The sequence below is a fragment of the Symphalangus syndactylus genome, chromosome 7 (genome assembly GCF_028878055.3).
Source record: "Symphalangus syndactylus isolate Jambi chromosome 7, NHGRI_mSymSyn1-v2.1_pri, whole genome shotgun sequence".
In the NCBI taxonomy this organism is placed as follows: domain Eukaryota; kingdom Metazoa; phylum Chordata; class Mammalia; order Primates; family Hylobatidae; genus Symphalangus; species Symphalangus syndactylus.
Genome location: NC_072429.2, coordinates 103,324,430 through 103,341,184, shown reverse-complemented (window position 1 = coordinate 103,341,184; position 16,755 = coordinate 103,324,430). Strand labels below are relative to the sequence as shown.

Genomic DNA, 16,755 nt, shown 5'->3' with positions numbered 1-16,755 from the left:
TGCACCCGACCCAGCGTGTGATGTCAAATGACCTCTTGGAGCTTCCACGCCAGACTGGAGGGGCTCTGCACAAGCCTTGGCCGACTCATTCTGGGCACCTTGAGCGTGGGAGTCCACACTGCCCCTTGACCGACCAGCTGCCGGGTTGGCCGCACGAACTTGGCGCCCACCCCCACTCGAAGCTCCGCGCAGACCGCAAGTGGAGACGTGGGGGTGCCGGATAGAGGAAGGAACTCCTAAGTTCTCAGCTTCAGACCATCCACGCCTCTCCCAACACGGAACCACCTTCAGCCTCCCAGCTCGTACCCACCCCACCCGCTGGGCCAGAGACCAGGCCTCGGACAGCGACCGTGCTCCTCCACACACCCCGCGCTCCAGCCCCTGGGCATCCAGAAGCCGGCGTTCGCACGCTCTCCCATCGATTGGCGCTGCCTTGCTCCTTGGGCTCCCGTCGCGTGGAAATCGGCCCGAGACTTGGAAAGTCCAGCGGAGCGCGGGGAGGGAACCGAGGCAGGCGGGCCAGGGGATTGCCGATCGCACGGATGGGCGCGCGCTCCGTCTGGCGAGTGGCAGTGCCGGCTAGCCCGAGCGGCGCGAGGCCGGAGTCCCGCGTCCGCCACCCCCTCTCCTCGCGCCGGCGCGCGAGCTCCTTGCCCTTGCCCCCAGGAGGGCCGCCCCGCGTGGGGCTCTCGCACCGCCCGGGGTGGGAGCAGGCGAGTCGGAGGGAGGAGGGAGGAGAGAGCGCGCGCGGGCGGCGGCGGCCCCTCCCCTCCCCCTCCGGCAGCCGCGGAGAGCGCAGGGAGCAGCCGGTGGCTCGGCGGCGGCGGCGGCGGCGGCGGCGGCGTCTACCCCCAGCTCCTCCTCCCTCCTCCTCCGTCTCCTCCTCTCTCTCTCCATCTGCTGTGGTTATGGCCCGTCGCTGGAGCACAAAAGAGTCTCCGCGGTGGAGGTCTGCGTTGCTCTTGCTTTTCCTCGCTGGAGTGTACGGTAAGTGTCCGCGTCCCCGCGCCCCACTGACCGAACAAAGCCGAGGCGACCCGGGCCCCGAGGCCTCCAGGACGGGGGTTCCCCTGGAGACTGCCGCGGAGACCCTGGCTACCGGCGGGACAAAGACCGGCAAGGGGGGTGGATGTGGCGGAACGGGTGTCCCCACACGGAGATGCTTTTCTCCACTCGCCCACCTCCAGACCCTCGGGTGTTGGAGAGGGGCTGGGGGCCCCTGCCGGGAGGGCCCCGGCGGAGCGAGGGGATGGCGGGCGGACTTCCCGCCCTGGGTTCGAGGGCCCCCGCGGGTAGCTGCTCGAGGACCCGTAGCCCGGCACAGTCCACACACAAAGATGCTTGACTGTGAGAAAGCAGAGGAGGTCGCCCCCGCCGCTGCCGGGACGGTCCGTCCACCCGCTCCCCCCAACCCGGGGTTAGGAAGTTCTCTCACCGGTGAGATTCCCACCGCACGAGCCCTTGCCCTACTCGATTCCCTGAAAAGGCTCCTCGCTGACTTCTCCCCACTCCTCCACTTCGGGGGCAAGGGCTCTGCCGAATCCGGGCATGCAGGATCCTGTTGGTTCCCCGGGAGCAGCACGCGGGAGAAGGCCAGAAAATAGTTTCCAGCCCCACCTCAGTCTCTCGCTCTTAGGGTGTACACATCTGTCCTGACTCCTAGTTCAATTGTAATTTCATCCATCATCGTCCGCTGCTGTGGTCACTGTTAGTTTATTCCAGTCGATGGATCGGGTTAGAGATAACTCCTTTCGGGTTAAGAGAAGGCTGAAGACTGTGAGGACAGCTTTATATTGCGTTGGGGTCTGAGCAAGAGCTGAATGGAATTAATTGCAAAGAACATTTATCTCTTAAGATAATTGAGTTATACTTCTGACTTCACCGTTCTTAGTTCATCAAACAGACTGAGTAGGTATTTCAGAGAGCTCAGTTTTAACCTTTCGTTTTTGGAGTGTTGCTTTGATTTCTCCAGAAAAATAATTAGAAGTTATCATTACTTTGGTAAATTTTACTTATAAAAAGTCTAATTCATTTGCCACAAACACTGATTTGACTAGTATAGTGGTGGTGGTGGTGAGGTTTAGTCAACAGCCAATTTGTCAGCAAGTGTTATCTCTTTTGAACGCATTTATCTACGGAATTGAATGTGATGGTGGCTTTTAAAACCTGGCATGTGACACTAAATGAAGAATTAATGAACGTAATTGGGCATTTACCGACAGCCAAGAAATTCTTTTTGGTACAATTCAGGTTGTGTTTCTCCCATACCTGATTAGTAGTATTTTTGTTTGGTGAGGAGAGTAGTTTGGTCCATTTTTTATGTAGGGGTAATTGCCAAAGGTGTGCCTGTGTGGGACCAAAAAACCAGTACACGACTTTTGATTGTTAGCTGCATCAAGTGGCTGTGATCCCTGCTTGCCTGATGACTTGTGGGTTTGCGTCTACACCAGAGATCAATAAGCTATTATGTTGTTTCTTCTGCCCTGAAGGTGGGTATAGTTCTGCTCTAGGTTTGGTGTAACGGCCCAGGAGACAGAAGAAATTCAGAGGTATCTTTAATTCAGGGTGATTAGGATTGTCCAGCTTTGTCCTCTACTATGATAAGAATTGAATTTCTGTGATGTCTGATCAGAATAGATAAATAAATGGGCTCTTCTTTCATTAAAACCTGTGTCATCAGTGTTTGAACTAGAAGTCTTTTGCCTCGAGGGATAAGAGGCTGTGAACCCCTTAGTTTGTTTTGGTGCATTCTTTAGTACTTGTACACAAAGTGACTTTCTGGTAGGTGTTTATCCAAGCTTTATCTTTTTGGAATTTGTGTTCAGTGAGGAATTGTTAGTAAGCAAAGACTGAAACTCCTTTTTCCAACAGTGTGGGCCTCAGATTATAAAACCAGCAGGTGATTATGCCAAAGGTTGATGTCTCAAGCCACAGCAAGTTTCAAAGTGTAAAAAAAAAAGGAGGTAGTGAACCAGGCAGAACATTAAACTGTATCAGCAGAGATTAAAGGGAACCCTTCACCCTGGAACTGAGAAATCCTCTTTATGGCTGCATGTTTTTTGTCCTCTTCTGTCTCTAACCATATGTGGATTTATAATAGTGAAAAAGGGCTGTAACAATAGTATGGGGGGATGTGGTTCTGTAACAATAGTGGGAATTGGGTAACAGAATATATAGTAGTTGTAATGGGTAGTGGATGCATCCTGAGAAATAGCTGTCGCCTTGAGCCTCTTAGAACAGATACTAGCTGTAATTTATGAAACTGTCTGCTATACAGTAAAAAGTGTGTGTGTGTTTTAAATGGCTTCAAACATAATTAGCTCTACTAATGAAACTGAATATTCACAATCACTGTTAACAAAGAAAAGCAGGTTGATTGGCCAATATTTAGGGAATTCCAATATTAATTCTTCACAGAGTGACTCTTGAACATGAAATGACTCTAAGGTGTCCTTCAGATTTTTGAAACATTTCACATACATAAAAAAATTGTTGTTGTTGTTGTTTATTTTGGTACTACTTTCCAGATGACGATTTTATGGGCTCTGATATGTGACTGTTGTACTTCCAAATTAACTTTTCTGAATACCAGAGTCTTATCTGAAACTCTAAATTGTAATCTAGAATATAATGTTTTCTATAAGTAGTTGTTCAAGGACCTGTAATTATCTTTCAGGGGCTACTGTATCTTAACTGCATTCAATGTGCCTGAGAGTTAGGAGGAGAGAGTAAAGGCTGACCTCTGCCACCTTTGGAAGTTTGAAGGGATAAAAACATCAGTGGTGACAACCACAAGCTTTGCTACGCATTGTCCTAGGCTTACTGTTAAGAGGAAAAAGTGCTTTGTCATTTTTCACGTAGGAATGTCTGGCTTTTACAAATCTATGGGAGTTTCCAAAACCTCTGTCTCCTAGTCAATAGAAGCTGTTAGTCTTGCTCACCTCCTAAACGACAATTTGGTAATTCTGACAGTTCCATTGCTTTATCCTTTCCACTTCTGTTTGTCTCCCAGATTAGTGTTTCCTAACTTTTACTCAAACCCACCCTTAAAATACACATTGCTTCGGGTACTATGTACATAGAGAAAAAATTAATGAAATCGTACTCTTACTACCTGTGCACTCAGATGTTTTCTATTTATTCCTCCTCTTTCTCACCCTTCCCTTCTTCATTTGCTGGTCTGGACTCATTAAATTAATTTTGGATCCACTAATAAACTGCAGTCCTTAGCTTGAAAAATACTACCCAAGATGAAGCCTTAAAATATAGTTTAGAGGCCAGGCGTGGTGGCTCAGGCCTGTAATCCCAGCACTTTGGGAGGCTGAGGCGGGTGGGTCTCCTGAAGTCAGGAGTTTGAGACCAGCCTGGCCAACATGGTGAATCCTCATTTCTGTTAAAAATACAAAAATTAGGCTGGCGTGCTAGTACACGCCTGTAATCCCAGCTACTCAGGAGGCTGAGGCAGGAGAATCACTTGAACCAGGAAGGTGGAGGTTACAGTGAGCCGAGATTGCACGATTATACTCCAGCCTGGGTGACGAGTGAAACTGTCTCCAAAAAAAAAAAAAATGTAATTTAGAATGTTTGTTGTTTGTATATCATTTTACAGTAACCTTCAAGAGTTGCAGAAGGTTTATTTTTGGTTAGTTGCTGCCAGAGCATTTGATAGCCATAGAACTGTTCCCAGCATATACTGATTGACTTGTGATAAAATTCATTTTTAAACCAGTTTTCAGCTTATTACATTAAAGAGTCTTTACTGTTCACGGTAGTATTCTAGATGTTGTGGTAGCCTAAAATAATCTTTTTATTCTTGCATATATGTAATGGATGAATCTTTTCCCATGAATTTTATGGAATGTTCAGTAGCACTTAATAACTAGTTTAAGGGTAGACAAGAAATTCCAATTTTAGAAAGGTTATAGAAGTAACTGGAACATGAGGGAAAAATCTAAACCAGATACCAATTACTTCTTAAAAAGTCAAGTTTGATTACATAAAATATGTTGAATAAAATTGAATTAATTGCTTAACATAAACCCTTTCTTGAGTTCAGAATCTAAATTATATCCATATCCTTGGGAGAATATGAAGGTAGGCAGCACATTCCACAAAATTCTAGGTGGTTATCAGGCAGAAAGTATTAAACAAGTACTGTTAACTGTATTCTAGATAGAGTATGGAGATTTGAATGATGTATGGTAAATGATTTATAAGGTTCCTAGAAAGTAAAATTTCGTTTGAAGAACATAAAAGGGATTTTAGCCTGAAAAGTGAGCAGCAGTTAAAGAAAATGTTAAGATTTACTTTTGTAGTTAGAAAATTTAAAGCTTATTAAAATATTAAGGGAACAAGAGGGCCTTTTTGTGTTTCTGATATGAGATGTTGTTCTTTTTTTTTTTTTCTGCTTTACCAGTGATACCACAATTTAAGGGGTGAAAGTTCAGTAAAAATATACATGAAATATAAGTGAGAATTATATAGATTTAAGTAAATATAGAATATTTTTATTTTAGGTATTAATCCTGTTCTTGCTGCAAGTCTTTATAAGAAGAGGAAGGTTGTTCTAAATTTAGGAATTGGAAGTTGATGATCTCTAATTTCTAAGGTTACCTTTCTTTTCTGTTTTCTTTTCTCCTTATCACTCCCCCCTTTTTGAGAGAGTTAAGTAATAGATGTACATTATTTATTCCCATTTTCTAAAATTTAGGATTAGATCCTGCAAATACAAATTACCAATGTATCTATTCAAATACACGTCATCAGAGTCTCTTTAAGTATATATAAATATATTATTTCAATACTGTATTAGCTTAGGGAATTCTCACTAAGTTATAGAAGGGAAGGAAGGAAACTAACATTTATTAAATTAAGTTTAATAGCACTTATTTACTTACAAGTACTTAATACTTATATTGAAAGATTCGTGATTAGTCTTTATTTATTGACAATTAATCTTTAGTAGGTCTTATTTGGCAATCCTATCAGATACATACTCTTTGTTTTATGGAAGAGAACACTGAAACACAGAGATATCGTGACTTAACTGAAGTCAAACCACTATGAAGTAGTAGAGTCAGGATTGTAGCCTAATCCTGGCTGTCTCTTCACTCAGTTCATTTAGCAAATATTTATTGAGCCCTTGCTTATGTCTAGCACTGTGTTAGATAAAACCTGATGCACATAGTTTCTGCCCTCATGGAGCTTATAGTCTAGTGAATAAGTTGTAATAAGTGCTCTCACAGAAACAGACACAGGGCAGAGATAGTGAGTAACAGGCACAGAGTAATTAGGGGAAGACCTTTTCATGAAGGGACATTTATGAGACCGAAAGCATAGCTAACTGTGTTATGGTTGGGTAAGACAGCTTTGCATATGAGAACAATGCATGAAAGGCCCAGGTGGTATGTTGCAGATAAATTACTAAAATCACTGTAACTGGAACATAATGGTTATAAGGAGAGTGACAGGGTGAGATTAGAGCAATACTTAGAAACTCTAGGCTTTAGAATCCATGGTAAAGAGTTTGGGTTTTATTTCAAGTTAACTAGTGACATAATGTGATTTATGTTTTGAAACAGTCACTTTTGCTACTATGTGGAGTATTGTTGTGAAGTGGGAAACAGTAGAGATGGGATGATCAGTTAGGAGATTTTGGCTATAATCCAGGTGAGAGATAACAGGAGCTTGGACCAACGTAGTAGTAGTAGTGGAGATAAAGGAGTGTAGGTTGCCCTTTTGATAGAGAAAAGGGGATTTTTCCTCTTGCCATAAGAAGTAAAGAAGAAAATATTGGTGCCAGTGTATTTAGGTCTGTAGGTTTTGGGGTGGGAAGGTGGACATTACATCTGATTGTTCTTATTTTCTCAAAGTAATACAACATAAGATCATCAGTGAAGAGGAGGAATGAGAAGTTGAGGGGGATTTTTGTTCCCTCGATTCAGTAGAACAGTTTGGATCCTTAGCAAGTTAGATTTCTGTTATTTCATCTAGAATAGAGAAGGCTATGAACACTATGCAAGAAGATATATTGTGAATAGTTGTACAACAGATGACAGGAAGAGATGGACTTAAATTACAAGGGGAGGAACCTTAAGAAGGGTTCTGTGGAGAACTCAGTTCTGAGGGCAGTCATTTTGTCAATGAAATAAGTATAGAACATAACTTTTTACAGTGTTTTAAGTGTATTTCAGGCAAGAAGCAAAGGGTGGGGCAAAAGCTGGATTTCCAATACATTTTTGCCCAAGTTAAATGCTTTCTGCTAAGCTATCAATACAGATTGCTTTAGAAATCAGAATGTCTTTGGTAGAGGCAAGAATGTATGAAAAGATTAGTGAATTTCAGAGCAGATTTGGAAAAATTGAGCTTTTATCTTTTTTTTTTTTTTGATTGTGTAGCTTTACAGAAGATATAACTTTAGTAGGTCCCAAAACTTCAAAGTAAATAAAACTGACAGAACAGTTTTCTAGTTTTCCTCTTAAATAGTTAATAACTCATTTACTTGCTGGTATCAGTTTGGTGAAGATGTGAAATTGTTTTATGCTCATGTTTTGTCATTGAATAAGACTAACTTGATACCTACCTTTAATTCACTTACGTTTCAGTTTTTAGATAAATTAAAAATGATGCTAATCTTTTAATATTAGGATTAAATGGAGCACAATAGGATGTTTAGTAGTTGGAATTTACTTTTTCAAATATAAGTGAATAAACCTTTCATAATCTGACTTAATTTCATTAATAGTTAAGGAATCTTTTTACATATATTGGATAAAACATAAGAATAATCTTTGTATCTGATATATTTTGAAGTATAATTGTTTCTTGAAATTATTATTGCCTGTAAAAGTTTTGCTAAGAGAATACATAAAAAATGCCATGATTAATTCTCAAAATCATTGTGTGAGGTAGGTATTATTAGAAGAAACTGAAGTTTGAGAATAGTAGTTTTGCCTAAGGTTCATGTCTGTCTACTGCTGTGCTCTTCGTGTAGAGGCCCATTTTTTTTTTGTCTACATTATTGTAACAGCCCCCAACTAGTCTTGGCTCTAGTCTTGTCCTGATTGAATCATATCACACCTAGCAGTAGCCAGAGTGACTTATCTAAAGTACAGATCTGATAATGTAACTTTCTTGCTTAAAACCCAACAGCAGTTCCCTGTTCTTAAAATATAAATTTAACTCACTGGAGCTTTCATGATCTGGCTAGTTTCCTTTTTTTCACTTTTAAGTTCAGGAGTACATGTGCAGGTTTGTTATATAAGTAAACTTGTGTCATGGGGGTTTGTTGTACACAATTATTAATCTGTTTGTTGTATAGATTATTTCATCACCTAGTGATATGTTACATCATATCCAGTGATATCTGTACATCATATCACACATAGTACCCAGTAGTTATTTTTTAAATTTTTTTAATTTTTGCATTTGTTGCAATGGCTTTTGGCGTCTTTGTCCTGAGATCTTTGTCTATTTCTGTGTCTAGAATGGTATTGCCTAGCTTGTCTTCCAGGGTGTTTATAGTTTTGGGTTTTACATTTAAGTCTTCAATCCATCTTGAGTTAATTTTTGTAAATGGTGTAAGGAAGGGGTCCGGTTTCAGTCCTCTGCATATGACTAGCCGGTTACCCCAGCACCATTTATTGAATAAGGAATCCTTTTCCCATGGCTCTTTTTTGTCAAGTTTGTCGAAGATCAGTTAGTTGTAGATGTGCCGCCTTATTTCTGGGTTCTCTGTTGTGTTCCATTGGTCTATGTGTCTGTTTTTGTATGAGTACCATGCAGTTTTGGTTACTGTAGACCTGTAGTGTAGTTTGAAGTTGGGTAGCATGATGTCTCCAGCTTTCTTCTGTTTGCTTAGGATTACCTTTGCTATTTGGGCTCTTTTTTGGTTCTATATGAATTTTAAAATAGTTTCTTCTAGTTCTGTGAAGAATGTCAATGGTCGTTTAATAGGAATAGCATTGAATCTATAAATTGGTTTGGGCAGTATGGCCATTTTAACAATATTGATTCTTCTTCCCCATGAACATAGAATGTTTTTCCATTTGTTTGTGTCATCTCTGATTTCTGTAAGCATAGTTTTATAGTTCTCCTTCTAAAGATCTTTCACCTCCCTGGTTAGCTGTGTTCCTGGGTATTTTATTCTTTTTATGGCAGTTGTGAATGGAATACATTCCTGATTTGGCTTCAGCTTGACTGTTGTTGGTGTATAGGAATGTTAGTGATATTTGCACATTGATTTTATATCCTGTGAATTTGCTGAAGTAGTTATCAGCTTAAGAAGCTTTTAGGCCTAGACTGTGGGGTTTTCTAGATATAGGATCATGTCATTTGCAAACAGGGATAATTTGACATCCTCTCTTCCTATTTGGATGCCCTTTATTTATTTCTTTTGCTTGATTACCCTAACTGAGATTTCCAGTACTGTGTTGAATAGCAGTGGTGAGAGAGGGCGTCCTTGTCTTGTGTCGGTTTTCAAGGGTCATGCTTCCAGCTTTTGCCCATTCATTATGATGTTGGTTGTGGGTTTGTTTGTCGTAGACGGCTCTTATTATTTTGAGGTATATTTCTTTTTTTTTATTATTCTTTTACTTTAAGTTTTAGGGTACATGTGCACAATGTGCAGGTTTGTTACATATGTGCCATGTTGGTGTGCTGCACCCATTAACTCGTCATTTAGCATTAGGTATATCTCCTAATGCTATCCCTCCCCCCCTCCCCCCACCCCACAACAGTCCCCGGAGTGTGATGTTCCCCTTCCTGTGTCCATGTGTTCTCATTGTTCAGTTCCCACCTGTGAGTGAGAACATGTGGTGTTTGGTTTTTTGTCCTTGCGATAGTTTACTGAGAATGATGATTTCCAGTTTCATCCGTGTCCCTATAAAGGATATGAACTCCTCATTTTTTATGGCTGCGTAGTATTCCATGGTGTATATGTGCCACATTTTCTTAATCCAGTCTATCGTTGTTGGACATTTGGGTTGGTTCCAAGTCTTTGCTATTGTGAATAGTGCCGCAATAAACATACGTGAGGTATATTTCTTAATACCTAGTTTACTGAGAGTTTTTAATATGAAGGGGTGTAGACTTTCATCAAAAGCCCTTTCTGCATCTGTCAAGATAATCATGTGGTTTTTGTCTTTAGCTCTCTTTATGCGATGAATCACATTTATTGATTTGCATATGTTGAATCAAGCTTGCATCCCAGGGATAAAGCCTACTTGATCACCGTGGATAAGCTTTTTGATGTGCTACTGGATTTGGTTTGCCAGTATTTTTTGAGGATTTTTGCATCAGTGTTCATGAAGAATATTGGCCTGATGTTTTCTTTTGTTGCAATAAGTTTTTTGTTTTTGTTGTTTTTTGTTTTTTTTTTTAATACCAAAACTTCCATCAGGTTTTGGTATCAGGATGATGCTGACCTCATAGAATGAGTTAGGGAGCCCTTCCTCTTCAATTTTTTTGAATAGTTACAGCAGGAACAGTACCAGCTCTTCTTTGTACATTGGGTAGAATTCAGCTGTGAATCCATCTGGGCTTTTTTTGGTTGGTAGGCTATTTATTACTGACTTAATTTCAGAGTTCGTTATTAGCCTGTTCAGGGATTCAGTTTTTTTTCCTGGTTTAGTCTTAGGAAGGTGTATGTGTCCAGTAATTTATCCATTTCTCCTGGATTTTTCTAGTTTATGTGCATACAGGTGTTTGCAACATTCTCTGATGATTGTTTGTATTTCTGTGGGGTCTGTGGTAGTATCCCCTTTGTTGTTTCTGATTGTGCTCGTTTGAATTTTCTCTCTTCTTTATTACTCTAGCTAGTGGTCTGTTTTATTAATTTTTTCAAAAAAAAAAACAGCTCCTGGATTTGTTAATCTTTTGAATGGTTTTTTGCATTTCAGTCTCCTTCAGTTCATCTCTGATTTTGGTTATTTCTTGTCTTTACTAGCTTTGGGATTTGTTTGCTCTTGGTTCTCTAGTTCTTTTAGTTGTGATGTTAAGTTGTTAATTTGCAGTCTTTCCAACTTTTTGATGTGGGCATTTAGTGCTATAAATTTCCCTTTTAATACTGCCTTAGCTGTGTCCCAGAGATTCTGGTATGTTGTGTCTTTGTTCCATTGGTTTCCAAGAACTTCTTTTTTTTTTTTTTGAGACGGAATCTCGCTCTGTTGCCCAGGCTGGAGCACAGTTGCACAATCTCGGTTCACTGCAAGCTCCGCCTCCCTGGTTCATGCCATTCCCCTGCCTCCCCCTCCCGAGTAGCTGGGACTACAGGCGCCCACCACCATGCCCAGCTTTTTTTGTATTTTCAGTAGAGACGGGTTTCACCTTGTTAGCTAGGTTGGTCTCGATCTCCTGACCTCGTGATCTGCCTGCCTTGGCCTCCCAAAGTGTTAGAATTACAGGCGTGAGCCACCGTGCCCGGCCTGTTTCCAAGAACTTCTTGATTTCTGCCTGAATTTTATTATTTACCCAAGTCATTCAGGAGCAGATTATTCAATTTTCATGTAATTGTATGGTTTTTAGTGGGTCTCTTAGTCTTGATTCCTAATTTGATTGCACTATGGTTCAAGAGATTGTTTTTTATGATTTCATTTCTTTTGTATTTGCTGAGGAGTTTTTTGCTTCCGATTATGTAATGAATTTTAGAGTACGTGCCATCTGGCAATGAGAAGCATGTATATTCTGTTGTTTTAGGGCGAATAATTCTGTAGATATCTGTCAGGTCTGTTTGATCTAGTGCTGAATTCAGGTCCTGAATATCTTTGTTAATTTTCTGTTTTGATGATCTAATACTGTCAGTGAGGTGTTAAAGTCTCCCACTATTATTATGTGGGAGTCTAAGTCTCTTTGAAGGTCTCTAAGAACTTGCTTTATGAATCTGGGTGCTCCTGTGTTGAGTGCATATATATTTAAAATAGATATTCCTGTTGAATTGAACCCATTTCCATTATGTAATGTTCTTCTTTGTCTTTTTTGATCTGTGTTTTAAAGTCCATTTTGTCTGAAACTAGGATTGCTTTTTTCTTTTTTCCATTTGCTTGGTAGATTTTTCTCTCCTTATTTTAAACCTATGTGTGTCATTGGATGCGAGATGAGTCTCTGGAAGATACCATACCCGTGCATCTTGGTTCTTTATCCAGCTTGCCATTCTGTTTCTTTTACTTGGGGCATTTATCCCATTTACATTCAAGTTTAGTATTGATATGTGTGGATTTGATCCTGTCATCATGATGTTTCCTGGTTATTTTGCAGACTTGTTTATGGAGTTGCTTTATAGTGTCATTGGTCTGTATACTTCAGTGTGTTTTTGTAGTGGCTGGTAATGGTCCTTCCTTCTCATGTTTGGTGCTTCATTCAGGAGCTCTTGCACAGCAGGTCTGGTGGTAACAAATTCCTTCAGCATTTTCATGTCTGAAAAGGATCTTACTTCTCCTTTGCTTATGACGCTTAGGCAAGATATGAAATTCTGGGTTGGAATTTCTTTAAGAATTTTGAATATTGGCCCCCAGTCTCTTCTGGCTTGCAGAGTTCCTGCTGAGAGGTGTGCTGTTAGTCTGATGGACTTCCCTTTGTAGGTGACCTGCTTTTTCTCTCGAGCTACCTTTAATATTTTTTCTTTCATTTTGACCTTGAAGAATCTGATGATTATGCGTCTTGGGGATGATCTTCTTTTGAAATGTCTTACTTGAGTTCTCTGCATTTTCTGAATTTGAATGTTGGCTTCTCTAGCTAGGTTGGGGAAGTTCTCATGGATGATATCCTGAAATATGTTTTCCAAGTTGGTTCCATTTTCCCCATCTCTTTCAGAGACACCAATGAGTTGTGGATTTGACCTCTTTACATAATCCCTTATTTCTCAGAGGTTTTGTTTGTTCCTATTCTTTTTTCTCTGTTCTTGTCTGACTATCTTGTTTCAGAATGCCAGTCTTCAAGCTCTGAGATTCTTTCCTCTGCTTGGTCTGTTCTGCTATTAATACTTGTGATTGCATTATGAAATTCTTAAAGTGTGTTTTTCAGCTCTGTCAGGTCTGTTACATTCTTTTCTGTAGTGGCTGTTTTGTCTGTCAGCTCCTGCATTGTTTTATCATGATTTTTAGCTTCTTTGGATTGGGTTTCAACGTACTCCTGTAGCCCAATGATCTTTGTTACTATTCATATTCTGATTTCTATTTCTGTCATTCAGTCATCTTAATCCAGTTCAGAACCCTTGCTGGAGAGGTGATGTCATTTGGAGGGAAAAAGGCATTCTGGCTTTTTGAGTTTTCAGGGTTCTTGCACTGGTTCTTACTGATCTTGTGGGCCTGCTACCCTCAATCTTTGAGGTTTCTGATCTTTGGATTTTTTTTTCCCTTTTATCCTATTTGATAACTTTGAGTGTTTGTGGTGTAAGGTGGATTCAGGTGACTGGCTTCATTTCTGGAAGATTTTAGGGGGCCAGTGCTCAGCTCCCGATTCCTGGACTGCATGCTCTTAACTCTGGGGGACTTGTATTGGGCCCCGACTTTGTTCTCTGGTTCTTCAAGGCTTCGAAATCCACTGCGCTGGATTGCGGGGACCAACTTGCAGCACCTGTGGCAGAGCGCTAGCAGTGCCAGGGTGCCTGCCTTCCTGTGGGTGTTCACCACAGTGGTGGAGACATCGCAGCTGGGCAGAGTGTCAAGGACCTCCCGCTGGTAACTGGAGGTGATGTTGGCTTGGGGCTTTAGTCACACTGAAGCTGATGTTGGCTTGGGAGCAGGGCACTGGTGGATCTGGATTCCTTCTCTGTGCCCTGCAAGCAGGAATGATCACTCAGGGGCAGGGAATCTGACTAGTTTTTATTTTTCTGCCTCATCTTGGTCATTCCCCTTCACCCCTGCCCTTCCCCCTCTCCCACACCATGTTCCTGCCATACTTGTGACTTCCAGCCTTTATACACGCTGTTCCCTCTGCCTGCCTTATTTCTTCCGCCACCACTTTCTTCTCTAGGCTAACTCCTGCTGTCCTTCAGCTTTCTTCCCATTGCTGCCTCCTTTGGGGAGTCTTCCTGGTTCGTCAAAACTAAGTGCCCTTCTTAGAAGCATCTCAGTTATATAATGTGAGCCTCAAATGTAAATCATATATGTAGTTTTGAATTTTCTATTAACCACATTAAAAAAAGAAACAGGTTAAATTAATGTTAATATTTTAAAACTAATATATCTAAAATACTATCATTTCAACATGTAATCATTAGAAAGTAATTATTAATGAGAAGCTCTGCATTATGTTTTCATGCTCAGTCTTCAAAATCCAGTGTAAATTTTATACTTACAGCTCATCTCCATTCAACTAACCACATTTTAAATGCTGAAAGCCACTTGGAAAACAGTGTCTATTAAAGCTGTATGTAAACATGTCCTGTGGCCCGGCAATTCTGCCCCTAGATATGAACTCAACAGGTATATAATGTGTGCCAAAAGACATATACAAGAATATTCATAACATCTTTATTGGTTATAGTCCCAGACTAGAAACAACCCTGTGTCCATCAGCAATAGAATAGATGAACAAATTATGGTATATTAGCATAAAATAATTCTGTTTAGCAGCAGTTTCCAAACTTTCGGGTCACAGGACTCCACAGTTATTGAGGAATCCAAAGAATGGTTTTTAAGAATATTAGGAATTAAAATTAAGTAATTATTAAAACATTAATTCATTTAAAATGACAATAAGAAACCTATTACATATTACCATAAATAACATGTTAAATAAAAATATGTAAAATGACAACTATATTTTCCAACACAAACAAAAATTTTTTGAGAGTAGTGGCATTGTCTTATGTTTTTGCAGTTACCATAGGGTCAGACTTATATGTAAAACATATTTAGTGTAATGCCAGACAATACTTGTTGAGTAAATGAGTTCATTTATCTATAAATGGAGTAAATTACATTTATGTGATTCCTAATGTTGAATCATGTTTGCATTCATTCATAGGGCATAACAACTTGCTAGTGATGTATTTTAATCTGCTAGAATACATTTACTGATATTTTTTATACTTTGCATTTATATTTATGACATCAGTCTATAGTCAGTCTTAGCTTTCTTCTGCCCTCTACCTCTTTTTTTCCTTCCTGTAACCTAACCTCCCTCTTCTTCTGCTTGATTTTCATATCTGTTAATCCATTCTTTTAGATGCACTTACGATCTTTTTTTTTGTTGATTTCAGTGTTTAGAAGTAGTATAAAAGATTCTAGTGTTCCAGTTATTATTATTTTGCCTTTTAAGATTAGAAAAGGAGAAGTGATTGTTTATGAACTATATAGGTACTGTAATAGGAAAGCAAAAATTAACAATTTTGTACTAATAAATGCTGAGGGGAGAAATGTTTTCATTCCTAGTATGTTTAAACTTCATTTCACTAACCAAGATAATACAGATGAGCCTGTAAGAAGTAGATCCCTTCTTACGCGTCAGCTTTAGGACTAAGTAAGCCAGTAAGAGACCTCAGTGGAGATAGATCAATTCCATTAGAAGTGGAACTCACATCTGAAGGCAGGAGCTGTGTGGGAGGTAAAATGGAGATGCTAAATGAGGATTGAGCTCAAGTCAGGGGGTAGGATTCCTGTATTCTGTCAGTAGGGTACATCCAGTTTGTGTGGATGACACTTTAAGACCAAACTAATTTGCTCAAAAAGTAGCAGACATAAAGTTAACCAAAATATGGCTCCAGTGTTACCTAAACTATGACCTAGTAGTGTACTAACATGATTACTTGTATATAAAAGTATTTGCCCAGGTACAAAGGATGGGAGATTAAGGAGAACCTATTACTATCGGTGCTGCTGGAGTGGATTACTACACAAGGGCTAGGAGCCATAGGGAAAATACAAACGAGTATTAAGAAACTGCATAAATTACATTTGTATACGATTCAACGTCACATTATTTTTTCCACCACGTAAGAATAAGAATCTGAATGTTTGATTTGATTGCTGTATGTGGGTGGGTTAGAGAGAATTAGAATACATGATTTATCTCTGGTCTTTATTTATTTTATTATTTTATTTATTCTTTTATTCCCTGATCTAAGTAGGGGACTAGCTACGATAAATAGAAATTATGTTTTTTAAAGGTTTATTTGAACTCTACTCTAAAAGCATATGTCCATGATGTCTTTGGGGAAATAACTCTAATTTTCAATTCCTTCATCCTTGAGTCAGTTTTGCTAATTTATATTAAATTATATGTTCTAGAACATTATTTTACCTATATTTCCATATTTGCTTTAAAGTTATAAATAATATTATTTTTAAAATATTTTCTACATCTGTGATTATATCACCATAGTCATTCCTAATACCTATCTGTCTCTCTTGTCTGTCATTCTTTTCTTGAACAGACTTATCAAAGATTTTTTTATTTTAGACGTTCTTCTCAAAGAACTAGCTCTTGGTTTCAGGCTGTATTGCTTTCCTTGTTTTCTATTTTAGTAATTTTCTTTCACTATTTCTTTATTTTGTTGATTTTTTTAGCTGGTTGTTTATTTTTAAATTTTGTTTTAGACATTATACAGTAAAACTGACCCTCTTTTTTTCTGGTGCAAAGTTATGTGACTGTTAACACATGTACACATTTATGTAGCTACCACTAAAATCAGGATGTAGAACAGTTCATCACCCCAGAAAACTCTTGCCTGCTCTTCCTTTATAGTCACAACCATGTCCTCACCCATAGTCTATGATAACCACTGAGATGTTCCTAACCATAGTTTTGTCTTTTTAA

The 16,755-nt window shown here is 39.7% G+C and overlaps 1 protein-coding gene across 2 annotated transcripts in view; it reads left to right on the top strand.

The window, feature by feature from the left end:
• The first annotated feature begins 510 nt into the window (after positions 1-510).
• LRP12 (LDL receptor related protein 12) overlaps positions 511-16,755 on the top strand; it is a 97,299-nt gene continuing 81,054 nt past the window's right edge. The window contains exon 1 of one of the 2 annotated variants that reach the window (XM_055287020.2): positions 511-987. In XM_055287020.2, the coding sequence (XP_055142995.1) occupies positions 543-987 (445 nt within the window). In that variant the 5' untranslated portion in view covers positions 511-542. The remainder of the gene's footprint in view (positions 988-16,755) is intronic. The other variant, XM_055287021.2, reaches the window with a different exon arrangement.